This window comes from Leptonotus elevatus, chromosome 10 (genome assembly GCF_054856555.1).
Source record: "Leptonotus elevatus isolate MCC_2025b chromosome 10, RoL_Lele_1.0, whole genome shotgun sequence".
NCBI classification, from domain to species: Eukaryota; Metazoa; Chordata; class Actinopteri; order Syngnathiformes; family Syngnathidae; genus Leptonotus; species Leptonotus elevatus.
In genome coordinates, this window is record NC_141248.1 from 15,038,554 (window position 1) to 15,053,260 (window position 14,707).

Genomic DNA, 14,707 nt, shown 5'->3' on the forward strand with positions numbered 1-14,707 from the left:
TTCTGATTTGCTCAGTTGTATGCTGTAACATACTGTACACATAATGCGCGTTTTTATTTATTATTATTTGTTGTGATTTAATTCACATCACATATCGAGCATGATCCATGCCAACACTACTGTCGCACTAAGTAGACTTTTTTTTTTTTTTAAATGCCAAACACATAAATAATAATCACTTTTAAAAAATTTTAAAGTGAGAGTATTCTTAGAAAAAATAGTAATTATGTTTGCTGCGAATTATCTTAATCAGGGTTTGCCATCAGATTAATGTTTTAATCAGTTTCCAACCGCGGTGCCGTTATAGTTTCCAGGTAGAGAGCCTTCCTGGAACACACGCACGCACGCACGCACAAACACACGAACACACAAAGTGCGATACAGAAATCCTTGAAGCAAGTAATTCATAGATTCTACATAATGGGGACTATTATCCTCGCACGTACACAAATGGATACAGTACATGATTGTAAAGAACATCCCGTGTAACACGTGTAACTGAACTAAGCGCATGCACTGTTTAAACATGGAGATCTGATAAAGTATTAAATATAGGATAATAATCAGTCCAATCACTTCAAAGCCATTCCCACAATCAGTGATGAAGAAAGCAAAGCAATGCATTCAACCCTGCAATTTAAAGGGGACATATACGTTTTCATTGTATACATTGGGTCTCTGGAGTGCCCCCCATCAAGTGTGAAAATAAGTACAGTGGCACCATTCATCCTTTGCAGCCAATCGCCCCCAAAAAATAACACAAAAATGTTGTTCTAGTGTGTATTTTAATGGGGAAAAATATCACTCCATAATATTGTACTTCGTGAAAACATATGCATGACATAATCACATGATATTTTTGTAACATCGTATCATTTGAATGGTGCGCTTTCCGGTGTGCCCACCTTGGCCACCTGGAGGCAGTATAAGACAGACAGCTGCTCAACTCCTCAGTTCACCAATACAGCACTAATAATAGCCCTTCTTCACAGAGGATAAAGAATGCACAAAGTGTAGTTATCGTTTCATGCTTTTTGATAAAAAACTTCACCTGGGAGCGGCAATAATCAGCTTGAAGCCACTTTTTTTTCGAAGAATTGTTCAGTATTTGCCAAAGTGCTGCTCATTGTGAAGTGAGTTGAGTTCACCGCCTCAATTCAGTGCTTGTATCTCGTATCTGTTACGCAACATTGGGGCTAATAGCTAATTTCAGCGAGACATAAAATAGAGTAGACTATAAGTGCGCTATAATTCTTGATCCTTGGAGTATTTTGCCCCAAACATGTTATTGAGGCACTTTTACAAAGTCAAATTCATAATATGCCTTATTAAAATCCAGTTCAATCCTGTCTATAAAGTTGTTAACATACAAACTCCATCCTTAAACTCATAATTTCTATTGAACACAGCAATCATTTGACCATTTCTTCCACTTTAATCCACGATATATTTCATGTATTTATTTATTTATTTAAAGTAAAATACAGTGTTCCGTTCATTATGCTTTGCTCTGACTCTGTATCCATATTTTATTTGGGCTAAAAAATGAGTTAAATACAATCTTAATGGTTTAACTCAATTGATAAACGCGTTATGCATGTGTTTATATTTCCTCGCCATTCTCTCCTGCGCCCTTGATAAGGCGTTTGTTGCCCCTTTTGCCGCCTGGTCCGCGGGGCTTAGCGAACGCTTGCTTCAAGGCGTGCTCCATCGGATGGACCTCCTCGTACAGGAAGTCTTCTGTCAGGCCGTCGCCGCTATCTATCTCCATCTGTACACACACAAAAAGGACATGGGCAACCTCTATAGTCGAATGCCCCTCAGGTACAATTGTTCAAAATGGCGTCATGCAAAATGTATATCCTGCAGGATCTTTGCATGAGAATATAATTCAGTACCAAAGGATAAACTTGCGCTTGTTTTGCCTTGTTTGGATTTTTAATGCAACTTCAAGAAAGAGAAGGAACAAGTGGCGTTCAGACAAGAACGTGAAAGCAAGACTTAAGCGGTGTCCCAATACTTTTGACCAATGTGAACATGTATTAGAAGTAGGAGTGTCAAAATTAGTGCGTTCATTTTGAGTTAATTTGAAGTTCCTGTAATGGCACAAATTTTTTAAATGTGCGATTAATGACCGCCCCGTACTTGGAAAGCCTGAACTGGGGGAATTCGCAGCAGACACGTCCACGTCAAAAATTAAAAGTAATAAATGTAATAATAATGCATATATTTGTGGAGACTGCGGACAAGTTGTGTTTTACAATTTTAAAAATGGACAGAATTTCACAAGTTACTTCATGTAAAAGATTAGATGGCTCCAAATATGAAAAGAAAAATGCATTGAGCTATCACTAACATCTTACAAATGCAATTATGCCATCTAGTGGCAGAAAAATGTCCTCAACACAAATAAATATCTCACTCATTTTTTACATTACAGTACATATTTTTAATTATAACGCTATTTTATTAATTATTATGAAATTACTGTATCAATGACGAAGAGATGCAGCCATATTTCTATTAATTTAACATCCCCCCACACACTTTTATGTTAACAAGAGTATAAAAACTTTGAAAAAAATATGTTGTACATTTTATCATACATTTATTATTATTGAAGTCATGCAATTAATAACGATTTTAAAAAATTACCGCCTGACACCCCTAATTAGAACGTTATAACCTTAATTTTAAATGTTATTTATTTCTTCTTAGCAATCCGTTCTCTTTGTTTTGTAGCATTTCTCTTCTGCACTGCTTCTGGTAAGTGTATGTGTTGTTAGATTTGTTTGTCCAATCAGATTTCGGCCTGTGTCTGTTGCTATGTCAATCTAATCTGCCCCGAGCTTTCAGTAAAGCTGGCCAATGTATCTTTAACAATATTAGCAATGGGAGTGTTTCTTTAACCAATCTGATTTTTTATTCACCAATGTTAGCATTTTCTGTCACTTTTGTTTAAAAAAAAATATATATATATTTCCCCACATGGTAGCACAACTACTTCTAATTGTGTTTTCATCCACCTGCATGAGAAAATCCCAAAACTGGTGGTCCACTTTCAATTTTCATTGAAGTTAAGAACATCTGTACCTTTTTGGTCACTTCCAGCTGGTACTCTTTCTCCACCTCCTCCAGGAGCCTGTTCTTGCAGCTGGAGTACAACATGCGCTCCTTTATACTGCAGGTGTACCCAGGCATGGAATATATGAACACTGGAAGACATCCATTCACAGCATATATTATAGGTTGTTAAATTAAAGATGGTTCTCTCCAGTATATTTAAATGTTTTGGTACATTTCTCAGATCAGAATTGAATTTCTCCAAACTACTTGTTCAATTTTCACATCATTGTGTCACGTGTACATGAACTGATTCACTGCCACTGCCGCCTATAAACGTCAAAAATTCATTTAAACTATTTCTATTAGTTTAACATTTTTTTCCACTTTTGTTAACAAGAGTATGAAAACCTAGACATTTTTTAATAATCTTTTTTTGGGGGAAAAAAAAGAAAGAAGATTATTAATTATTATATTATATTATAATAATTATTTCGCATGATTTCAATAGTTAACTCACGATTAATCACAAATTTTATATCTGTTCTACATGTACAATTTCCCCCCCCCCTAGGTTTTCATACTCTTGTTAACAAAAGTGGAAAAAATGTTAAACTAATAGAAATAGTTCAAATGATTTTTTGACGTCTATAGCCGTCAATGGCAGTGAATGAGTTAAAAAAAAAAGAAGAAGGCGTTTCTTATTTCTTTGAACAAGCTGTAAATGGCCTGGATCATACATGCAAATATTTATGTACAATTCTCTGCTGTTTATGTCACATGTTGATCAAAATTTATTATAATGGATCTCTGTTGAATTGTCTCACATCCCACAACATTTTGGCAGTAGTTCATCATAAGTCATTGCAAGTCTTTACATGCAAAATTGCTCAACTTTCTTTTTTATTATTTTTTTATTTGCTATTTGTACAAATTGTTTTGAGAAATGCTCATGTTGATAAATAAGGTAAGCCAAAATTGGCCATTATTATTTTTGTAGAGGCAATTTTTTTTTTTGATTGAATCACATAGATTGAGCAAGTGTACACCTAGAGTTGCAAATTTTCAGGAATTTGCGAAACGTGAGAAACGCAACCCTTTACTGCAAAACCACTGCACTGTGAGGGCTGCATACTGACCCAGTGCCTCCTGAGTGCGGCCCTGGTGGGAATGTTTGAAGATGAAGAAGTGGTATCTGGGCGAATCCGTGGGGATCCTGTACGGAAGCTCCCGGGTCTCTGTTGGCTTGGTGTGAACCAGCTCGATGGTCTCTTTCTCCACATCCAACCTCTGCAACACCAGACCTTGCTCAGCGACCAAACATCACGTTTTCTGCATATTTTGGATAAATGATTGCATCAAAGCTGACCAGCTGTATGTAGTTGATGCGTTTCTGCTTCAGCTGCTGCAGAGCTCGCTTGGCCTCTTCTTGTAAAGGGAACGCGAGACCCTGAGAGACTCTTTTGTCTATACCGAACTCCACTGGAACCTAACCCACCAGATAACAACTCATGTCACACTGTAGTGTACAGGAAACAAAACTGAGATAAAGGGACAACATTTTATTTTCATTTATATATTAACACTACTTTATTTTTACTTGTTAACACTGCTAATACGTGGTGCCTAGAGATATGAGTGACCTGTCATGTGTTTTTCAAGATACAAGCCACGTTTAAAAAAAAAGAAGAAAAAAAAAAAAAGAAGAGGCTTCAAGCTGTTTATTGCTACGAGCAGTTGACATTTACAGTCAACAACCACAAAACCTTGCCTTAGGATTCTCCACTAGATTATTATTGACACAATGCAAAATGCCATAAACAGGCTAGCGAATGCTACTATTGCTAGTTGCGGGATTATAACCACAGATATTTGAACACGAATGGTAAAGAAACATGTGGGCAGAAATGTAACAATATTCACATACAAATATTCTTTATCTTCTGTGCAAAATGATTAATATTAATATTAATAGAGTCAATGGCGAAAGTCTTCCTTGCGCCTCTATTTCTGTATTATATCGCCCTCTGGTGGCCAAAGTGCACACACCAGGAGCATAATGTGGAACGGCATTTTCATTCATTTCAACTTGCAAATGATGATTTATATAGACATTCCACTACCATATTTGCATACTAAACTTTAACACTAACTTTAATACATTTATTTGTTAGAATTTTATATATCGCATCAAACTGCTGAGGTTTATTTTTGCAGTATAATATGTATAAAAGTATTTTTACATAATGTTACATACTCTTGCACGTGGAATCCCAATTCGTCTACGCTCATCCTGCGAAAAACAAAATAGAGTCTGTGCAGTTCAAAATTCATAACACACACACACATGCACGCACACACAAAAATGCAAACTTACCCATGCAACTTTATCCTGCAGAGAAAAGATTCACACTCAGAAAATGAAATGAAATGAAATTAAAATGCACTTCTCCTTCTCCCAACTTCACCTCTGTGACTCGAATTTGTTGTAGTTCCTGTTCGGCTGCTGTGAGAGGCGCCGGAGAACAACAGGAGGTCATGTGACGCAAATACCCCTGGAAGCAAACGTCATCCTGCAGACAATCGAAGAAGGTTACTACAAGGGGGGCATCGGCCATCTTTTTTTTTTATTACTAACCTCAACTGTACCAAACAGCTCGTCTTTGATGTGCCCTCCTCCGAATTCTTTCTTCAATGTGGCACGAGTGGCGGCGTACACCATCTTCTGTCTAACCTGCATGGCACATAAATTCACTATACCATATATACACTGTTAGCGGTAGGTATACGATGTGACCACAAAAATGTCAGGAAAAGCCTCCTTGAACAGATTAAATTTTATTTATTTCGGGTTAATCAACAGCATTTGTGTGCTGACTCCCATTTAACAGGAGTTGAATGTAATTAGCTAATTCTGAACACAGCCACATCCCCAGTTATAAGTGGGTGTGCACACTTATGCAACCACAGTATTAGAATTGCTAATGTTTACTTCCCATCTCTAAAAGATTTGAGTTCATTAATGGCGTAAAAAGTTTTGAAATAATTTGAAATGAAACCTGACATTTGAACAGGGGTGTGTTCACTTTTTATATTCACTGAGAACCAAGGTTATTTTAGTTAACTAAAACTAATGAAAAAACAAAAATTAAAAAAACAATGTTGTTAAAGAAATAAAATAAAAACGAAAATGCTTTTTAAAAAACGAAAACTAACTGAAAACACATTTTATGTTTACAAAAGTAACTAAAACTAACTATAATTATAGCAAAAAATTCCTTTGTTTTAGTCTTTGGTAATGAATTTAATGCATGAGCCTTTGGGGATGATTTTAAACGTGATTTTAAGTAGATTTATTTTGATATTAACCGGAATAAGGACATTTGAAAGCGTGTCACACAAAAGTGACGTCATCTAGCAGCAGCCAATAGAAAAGCACCTTCAGATGACGTTGCTCCCATGGTGTTTTTTTAAATATTGCGCACAAGTATACACTTTTTTTTAACCTAAAACTAATACTAAAACTAACTACAACTAAACTAAAACTAAGCATTTATGAAAATAACTAAAACTAATTAAAAAAACTAACAGAACCACCTAAAAAAAAAAAACTAACTAAATTTAAAAACCAAAACTCAAAATGAAATAAAAACTAACTAAAATGAAAAGTTCCAAAACTATAATAACCCTGCTGAGAACAGAATGGCAACTACTTCTACCAATTTTAAAGCAGGCGCAATTTCCTTCTAAGGCTGATGTTTGCGATAGTGTGACATTTTTTTGTTCGGGGTCGCAGGTGGCCGGAGCCAATCTCAGCTGACTTTGGGTCAGGCACGGATTGATCCGGACTGGTCGCCCACTTATCATAGGATCAGAATAGATACTTTCACAATCCGCCTGTTGTAATTGGGCCTGAGCGATACGGTGTTCACAATGCATCGCCGGGACCTACTGGTGACTGGTCGGGTGACCAGGCGATGAAGATCCACTCGTATCCTAGTGCATTCTGGGAATCCAGCCGGTAGAGGATGTAGCACGGCTCCTGTGGCGTGAGCAGCGGTAACAGGAAGTGGTCGTAATCCTTGTCCCAGCTTTGTGCTGGCTGCCCGCACGACTCGAGCACCAACTCCTCTGCTGACAAAAACCAAATAGTTATCAAATGTCTCCAAATTCTCTAAATAAACAAGGCGTGGTTACCATTTTGGATGACGATCTTCATTATCCTTATGGCACCTCCCCTTGCTTGGGCCAGGAAGTCTTTTAGCTCAGATGTTGCTAAAGTGACCAGAAGTATAGCAGGCATAATGTAAATAGTGCTGTATTTATTTACAGTGGTACCTCGTCGTAAAGATGATTTTTTTTGTTGTTGCTTCGACTTGCAAGCAATCACATTAGTGATGAGTTAACTTCAGACTCCAGTGAAGTGATACGATTAAGAAATTAACTTATTCAAATCCAAATACATGTAAAAACGTTTTTTTAACACTTTGTCATTCACTCCCAAAAACGTGTTTACACGTTTGTTTGTTTTTTACAGGTTTTGACATGAAGATGTGGCTTAAAGCAATTGCCGTTATAAAAAAAAAACGCCAGCAGGTGGCAGCAGAGTATAAGAGATCAGCCAGGGCCATGTTGCAACAAGCTCTTTTCGTCAGTGTATTATATATACTCTAATGCTAATTGCTGCAAAACGGAAACAGATACAAATATACTTTTTTTCCTGATGAAAGAAGAAACTCTAATCTTTCTTTTGGTAGGTTCATGTTTCAGCAATAGAACACAATATTCTGTGCAACAATAATTGCTTCCTAACATCTGCGCGGAACGCTTACTTGTGCTTCATTCACCCGTTCAATTAAAAGGATTTAAAAAAAAAAAGTAAATAGCATTGTAAGAGAAAATATTCCAGTGGTAGTTGCCTTACCTTCTTTTAAAATATGAAATTGCATCTATTTAACATTAGAAGAAGAAGAAGAAGCTGAGACACCCACAGTGACAACATATGATCCAGGCCGGAGTCACACTAGCCAGCAAAGCGACTCAAATTGAGTTGTTAAATGATGACGAAAAATAATATTTAAATCGACAAAAACACTTGCTTCAATCTCTAAATTTCAAACCAATGACTTTGGTACTAAAACAAGATCTGGAGATGTGTTATGGGTCACCATAGTTACCAAACACAGCACTCTCATGAATAATATACGATCGGGTGAGAGAGGTGTGCTTTAGGCCAACCAGCTCTTTGTGCTCCTGTTACCAAAATGTATTCTGTATATATGCAAAACCCTCAAAATGAGGAATTTAAATGTAGGACATTTAAATTGCTGAAGTCCTCACTGGAATTAAACAATTCGTTTCGCAACAGGTAGAAAGTCACACTCCAAGGTTAGCTTCACTTTTTGAATTTTTTTTTTAAATAATATAATGAGATAGAGCTGTATGAGGTTTAATTATTTGCCATGGTACATTTTAAATAGTCCAGTATATATTAAATTACAAAATTGTAACCAAACGTGGAAAAAAAATGTGCATACCGTTGATCCCAGTTTGGTGTGACATGTTTTGGCAGTCAGTTTCTGGAAGGAGCAGCTCCAGATCCGTCTCTGTCCTCGCTCGTCTGGCTCTGCAGGAAGTCGACCGTCCGCTGATGGCAGACCCGCGCACACCGAGTGACACCAACTCTGAAGGGGACGCTGGAGATTCTTCACACCTGAAATGCAATCTGCGGAACTGGGCGGCGGATGAGTAATATTGCGCCTGTCAGTGGATATGGCAGCCTGACCACTGATCTAACCCCCCACAAGTGGATCACTGACCACAGCCTCAAGAGTCTGCCGGCATGGCTTGGCGATCAAAAGGTGTGCCCAGGTGTTGTTCTTGTGTCACTGAACTGCGAGGATATTTTATTGCTCCTTTATAAAAAAAACATTTTAACTATTTCTATTAGTTTAACATTTTCCCCCCACTTTTTTTTAACAAGAGTATGAAAACCTAGACATTTTTTTAATAATCTTTTTCTTTGTTGAAAAAAAAGAAAAGATTATTAAAAATTAGGGGCGTCAGGCGATTAATTTTAAAAATTGTAATTAATTGCATGACTTCGATAGTTAACTCACGATTAATCACACATTTTCTATTTGTTCTAAATGTACAATACATTTTTTTCTCGGTTTTCCTATTCTTGTTAACAAAAGTGGGAAACATTTTTAAACTAATAGAAATAGTTTAAATGATTTTTGTTGTCAGTGAATGAGTTAAACGTGTTTGAAGATAATTGCTAAAAACGTGCAAAGATCCAGAACTACATAGTACTGAATTATGGAGATATCCCGTTAAACTGTTTTCCCGATTTTTGGAGGCCATGGCTAAAATGGCGTCTACTGACACACAAGCATCTCACATGAGTCGCCCCTTGCAGACAATTTTAAAACTTGAGGTCCTTAATTTATCTGGCACAATTGACAATTTGAAACATTTTGGCATTTCTGATATTTCCGCAATGCAAATGCTTCCTTCACACAGTGAAAACAAACGGCGGATTGTATTGCTTTTGCCTGTGACTAGCATACAAACCAGGCAGATTGTTATAGTAGTCAAAAAACATTTAATCACATTATGAAATCGAAATAATCCTCACAAATCGAATTACAATGATCCAAAGTCCAATAGTTTTCAATAAGCTTCCTTTCACAGAGTTAACCGCCATTGACTTGTGACCAGAGGTGGCAAATCCAGGTCCAGAAAGTAGAAACCCTGCCACAGTTTGGCTTTAGCCCCTGATGCTAGCTAGCTATAGCTCCCTAGCAGGTAAACAAGTACCACCTTGGTGGCAAATCCAAGTCCAGAAAGTAAAAACCCTGCCACAATTTGGCTTTAGCCCCAGTTGCTAGCTAGCTAGCTAGTTAGCTCCATAGCTGGTAAATGAGCACCATGGGAGCTAGCTAGGGAGATAGCTAGCTATCAACTGGGGCTAAAGCCAAATTGTGGCAGAGTTGTTATTTTCTGGACTGGGCTTTGCCATCTGCTTTGTCAGCTCACTATTGTCAATTGGGAATTTGAAAGTTACTTAATTGTTATTACTAGGCCAATTTCTACCAGTACAGAGTGCAGTTATTTAGCTAGCTATCCTACACCCCCCAAAAAAAGAATCTTCCAAGGATGCCACAATTTCCAGAACAACTCTTTTTTAAATAATTATTCCCAAGCAAGACAATGTCGGCGTGGACATGCTAGCTTGCAAGCTAGCTGGTGGCTAGCGCCCCGCAACGACGCGACGGCACCAGACAATTTAAATCATAAAACTTTTGGGGGCCGATGGAGATCGAGTCTGGATGTGTCTGGGCCACATAAAGTATGCTACAAAAATTATAGTATCACACAACTAATCCAATCTTTATTAATAACAGTTCAGAACATTAGCGATTCATCAAAACGTGTCTGTGTCCTGTTTTTCTTCAAATTGTCTGTTCTCGTCACCAACCTTTTTTTTTTGTTTTGAAAAAGATATGCCTTGCAAATTGGCATCCAAGAAACAAATTGTGCTAGTTCACATCTATAGGGCGCAAACACACACACACACACAAAAGTGTCTAGTAGTGAGGTAACCTGTGACAGGATCGTGTATTATTCATTTAGGGGTGAGTACATAACCCAAGCATTCATACATTTTTAATATGAACAGCCCCCCCCCCCCCACTGTCGCACACACACCTATTAAAATCACATAAAAATATTAAATCTAATGAGATATGCTTAAAGATTCTGTGTTGACTCTTGCACTAAAACAATCATTTTGAAAAATACAAATTAAAGCTGAAATTTGTTGAAGTTTTCGTAAACTACCAGATTTAATAAAAATCAAAGGTGGCTCATTTGTTGGTGGACAAGTACAAATATTTGAGTTGACTCTGTAATAACAGTTCAAAAATTCTGAAAGCAAAAGTTTGCAGAAAAATAAATAAATAAATGTATTTTGTGAAAAATGATGAACTAATAACAGACTATGTTATTATTTCAGCATTTTTTAAAAACCTATTTGAATTAGACAAAAATATTTCTCTTAAGTCTGTGGGAAAATTAATCACGATAATAAATAGGTATGATTTGCAGGTTGTTGTTTAAAAAAAAAAAAAAGGTCAGCCCAGGATTATCACAAAGTAAAAAAACAATTCTTTATTAGTTCTTTTTTTTTTTTTACAATAAATCTTCAACATTCAAATGAAGACACACTGGTAAAAATAAAAGCCAAACTGTGTTTAAAGAATACAATTAAAAATGAGTGTGGATGTTTAAAAAAAATAAAATATATATTTTTAAATCTTTACGTAAAACATGATAAAACACAGTATACAAAATTTTTGCCTGAGGTTAAAAACGGTTTAAATGAAACAATAAAGTGTCTGATGTTGGCACATTGTGCACACACATTACAAAGTTAAATAGATTCCAAAAATACTAAAATACAAAATAGGTTGATTTTGAACTATAAAAAAACCTTACATGTCGTCAACACTCGGCAGCCAAAATGTCTGTGGAAAGGGCAAGAAGAAAGGGCGCAATTACAAAGAATGCGAATCACAATATACAGTACACAAAAGTAGGTTGCTATGGATACTAGGAGTTGAATCAAGTAGCCGACACCTCGATTTCAACGATGCACAATGAGGCTTATCGCTTGAAGTCCATTAGTCGCCAGCAAAAGCGGTGCCTCAAGCGTGAGGAAATATTTGACTAAAAACGCAAAATATCCAATGATATACTCAAATATAAGATAAGCACAAGCAAAAAAAAAAAGGGGAAAAAAACTGAGACTCGAATCACAAACTTAAGAAGTGTAAGACAGACATGCTAATCGCTAGGTCCCCATGCTGCTCCATTAAACCCCATTGTACACCAATACATGTGTTTACACTCGTCAAATTAGCATGTGCGCATAATCGAATAATGCGCTATGCACTCATTATCTCACCATGTTTTTGCAAGCGGTGGCAAAAGTCATGTATTTGGGGTTAAACTGCATGGCGCTGATGGGTCCCGGATGTTTACCATCCAACACAGCGACCTTCATCTCGTTCTCTATGCTCCAAACGTGGACTCTCCCATCCTCTGAGCCTATAGCGGGAGCAGAAGGTGTGTTTAAGGCACATGGTAAATCGTCCAGAGAGAGAGAGGGAGAGAGAAAACAAAGGATTTACCGATCATGACAAACTGGGAGTCGGGGGTGAAACATGCCTCCAGTTTTAAGCCTTTGTTGTTGTTGTAGCCCTTGAAATGAGCAATGATGCACAAGTTCAATGATTATGTGATTGCATGGAGTCATAGCAGGCGTGGAATGCTCTTACAGAAAACTTGTGCATCATGTCTCCAGTGAAAGAGTTGAGGATGCAGATGACCCCACCATTGGTTGAGATGAGAATCTGTTTGCCATCGTCACTGAACTTCAGTCCGGTCCAGTCACAGATGCGATTCAGCCTCAACTCAAAGGACTTAAAAGGACCCTTTCACAAAAGAGAAAAAACAAAATCAGCTGTATGGTTTTTTTTTATTTACATTTTGTTCAATGAAAGCCTCTTCAATTCAAATTTAAATTTCTTTCGATTAATTTCACGCTCAAATTTTCATTCATGTCCGATGGCTAGCAGGTGTACATTTTAGTGTCATACCAGAACTACAATTACTTCCTGCTTCCGTGCTGAAGAATCATGGGAAATGTAGTCATATTTAGCGCAAACCACCTAATTTATGACTACATATTTGGAACGGGCTGATTACAGTTTACAGTGGTTTTAATAAGTCAAGGTTTGAAATAACTGCTAAATCGCAGCCGTTGCTAGGTCGCAGCCCTACTTACTTAACTTACCTTTGCGAAAGCGCGGACGTCATACAGTTTAATGGACTGTGAATCCACTCCAGCGGCAAAAATGAGCCCATCTGGGTCAAAGGAACAAATTGGTCTGTCGAGGGGCTCGGTTTGACCCTGGAATACAAAAACAAAGAATGTGAATGTTGTCTTGATAATGCCTTTTTATAAAAATCTGTCCATTTGAATTTTCTCTAGCACTCGGCCTCATTTGGGTCCCAGGTGGGCTGCAGTCTATTCCAGCCGACTTTGGGTGAGAGGATTTAGAGTCTTCAATGACCAACAATATTTGCTTTCCTATACCTACTTAGATCCAAAACTGATGGCGGCTCATTAAGAGGGCTTGGAGAGAGACAGTGATAAAAATCCCTTGACATCAGCTCCGCATTTTCTTTTAATACTGTTTATGCTGGTTCATGGCTATTTTAAATTTGAGTCTGCTTTCATGTGACTCACCTGAACGTTTTCAGTGCGTAGATCCCAAATGCGGATTGTCTTATCCAGTGAACCAGAGATGAACATTTTTGCCACAGGTGACATAGAGAGAGCAGTAACTCTGTAAAGCAATTGCGGAACGTTAAAGCAAGTCAGAGAACATATTGGAATGGGAACACTTGGGACCAATGTGTGATATTAAATATATAATAAGTTAATAACACATATTTTGTAATAAATGTGTGGTTCCTTTACTCACTTTGCAGTGTGACCAGAGAAGTATCTGATGTACTTAACGTCAATCAGTGACAGATACCGTATTGTATCTATAAGTAGGAAGAAGAAAAAAAGTGGAAATAGAAATTACAAGTGGCCTGGTTTATGAGTTTTTCGACAAGTCATGTAATGAGTTCCACAATATAGTGCAGTCGTATTTAAATTATTCTACATTTCCCAATTGCAATGCGGGTTTAGTTACCGTCCATTTTATTGGAACTGTAGATGACTTTGTGGGAATCTTCGTGGGTGTATCGGATCAAGTCTGCGCCATACTTCTTGCTGTGCACCCTCTGAACGGGCCTGAGAGGAGATCAATAAGTTCAATATTAAGCAAAATGCAACATGCACAATTCATGACCTTAAGCACAATCTAATGTGTGATCAAATGTTTTACATTTTCTACGGGAAGCTAAAGGTCTTTATTTGATCATGTTTATTATTGTAAATGTTTCTTTTATTTTGCATCCGTGCAATGCAACCACTAGAGTAGTATTACTTCTGTAGAATTTGTAACACACCCGAGACTCTCATTACAAATAAAATTACATGCATATTTACCTTCCGATGGTCATGTCATACAAAACAATGCTGTCGTCGTTGCTGGTTGAGATAGCGTTCTCACCATCCGGACTGAAGACTACACAATTGACTTTCTCATTATTTTCTTGATATGTTCTTGCAATCCTGAAACTCCTTAGCACGCTGTCCGTGATTATCATGTTTGCACACTTGCAACACAAATCTCACTTTAAAAGGCACAACATGAAACCTAATTTGCATGTAATTCCATCAAGATTTCTTCATACCGTCAACGCGCATGGCACATTAGGCTTCAGTTAAAAACAGCTCGTTTAAAAAAAGGCGTAACGACCTCGCAGGCAACGGCGCAAAAAAAAGAAGAAGTTTAAAGCAATAGTAACTTTATTTTGAGTAACGGGACTTCGGGCACAGGCGGGTTCTGTCGGTGACACTGGGATTTTAACGAACACAAAGAAATCGGCTACGAAAGCAGTAAAACGAACGCGCACTTGTATGGACGGAAATTACATCACTAACCCGGAAGTGATG

At 37.4% G+C, this 14,707-nt stretch overlaps 2 protein-coding genes across 2 annotated transcripts; both read right to left on the reverse strand.

Moving 5' to 3' along the window:
* Positions 1-774: 774 nt before the first annotated feature.
* twf2b (twinfilin actin-binding protein 2b) lies at positions 775-9,001 on the reverse strand. The gene is made up of 12 exons (XM_086087462.1): positions 8,883-9,001; positions 8,601-8,796; positions 7,261-7,338; positions 7,016-7,194; positions 5,702-5,797; positions 5,532-5,636; positions 5,441-5,455; positions 5,321-5,356; positions 4,433-4,552; positions 4,203-4,353; positions 3,094-3,215; positions 775-1,771 (listed from the first exon to the last, which is right to left on the reverse strand). Exons 2-12 carry the CDS (start codon positions 8,623-8,625, stop codon positions 1,604-1,606), a joined length of 1,095 nt encoding a protein of 364 aa, XP_085943588.1. The 5' UTR covers positions 8,626-8,796; positions 8,883-9,001; the 3' UTR covers positions 775-1,603.
* Positions 9,002-11,265: 2,264 nt separating this feature from the next.
* On the reverse strand, positions 11,266-14,662 carry LOC147167279 (WD repeat-containing protein 82-like). The gene is made up of 9 exons (XM_086087463.1): positions 14,198-14,662; positions 13,839-13,939; positions 13,620-13,686; positions 13,382-13,481; positions 12,926-13,042; positions 12,408-12,563; positions 12,261-12,330; positions 12,035-12,177; positions 11,266-11,594 (listed from the first exon to the last, which is right to left on the reverse strand). The coding sequence occupies exons 1-9, from the start codon at positions 14,356-14,358 to the stop codon at positions 11,562-11,564; spliced, it is 948 nt and encodes a 315-aa protein (XP_085943589.1). The 5' UTR covers positions 14,359-14,662; the 3' UTR covers positions 11,266-11,561.
* Positions 14,663-14,707: the final 45 nt, after the last annotated feature.

Excerpts from the sequence above, each read along its gene's own strand:
- twf2b (XM_086087462.1), bottom strand. The coding sequence starts at position 8,625 with ATGTCACACCAAACTGGGATCAACG. Across the intron at positions 5,637-5,701 it reads AGCTGTTTGGTACAGTTGAG|GATGACGTTTGCTTCCAGGG; the intron begins GTTAGTAATAAA and ends GATTGTCTGCAG. Across the intron at positions 3,216-4,202 it reads CCGCACTCAGGAGGCACTGG|TGTTCATATATTCCATGCCT; the intron begins GTCAGTATGCAG and ends GATGTCTTCCAG.
- LOC147167279 (XM_086087463.1), bottom strand. The coding sequence starts at position 14,358 with ATGATAATCACGGACAGCGTGCTAAGGAGTTTCAGGATTGCAAGAACA. Across the intron at positions 13,940-14,197 it reads TATGACATGACCATCGGAAG|GCCCGTTCAGAGGGTGCACA; the intron begins GTAAATATGCAT and ends ATCTCCTCTCAG. Across the intron at positions 12,331-12,407 it reads ACATGATGCACAAGTTTTCT|GGCTACAACAACAACAAAGG; the intron begins GTAAGAGCATTC and ends GCTCATTTCAAG.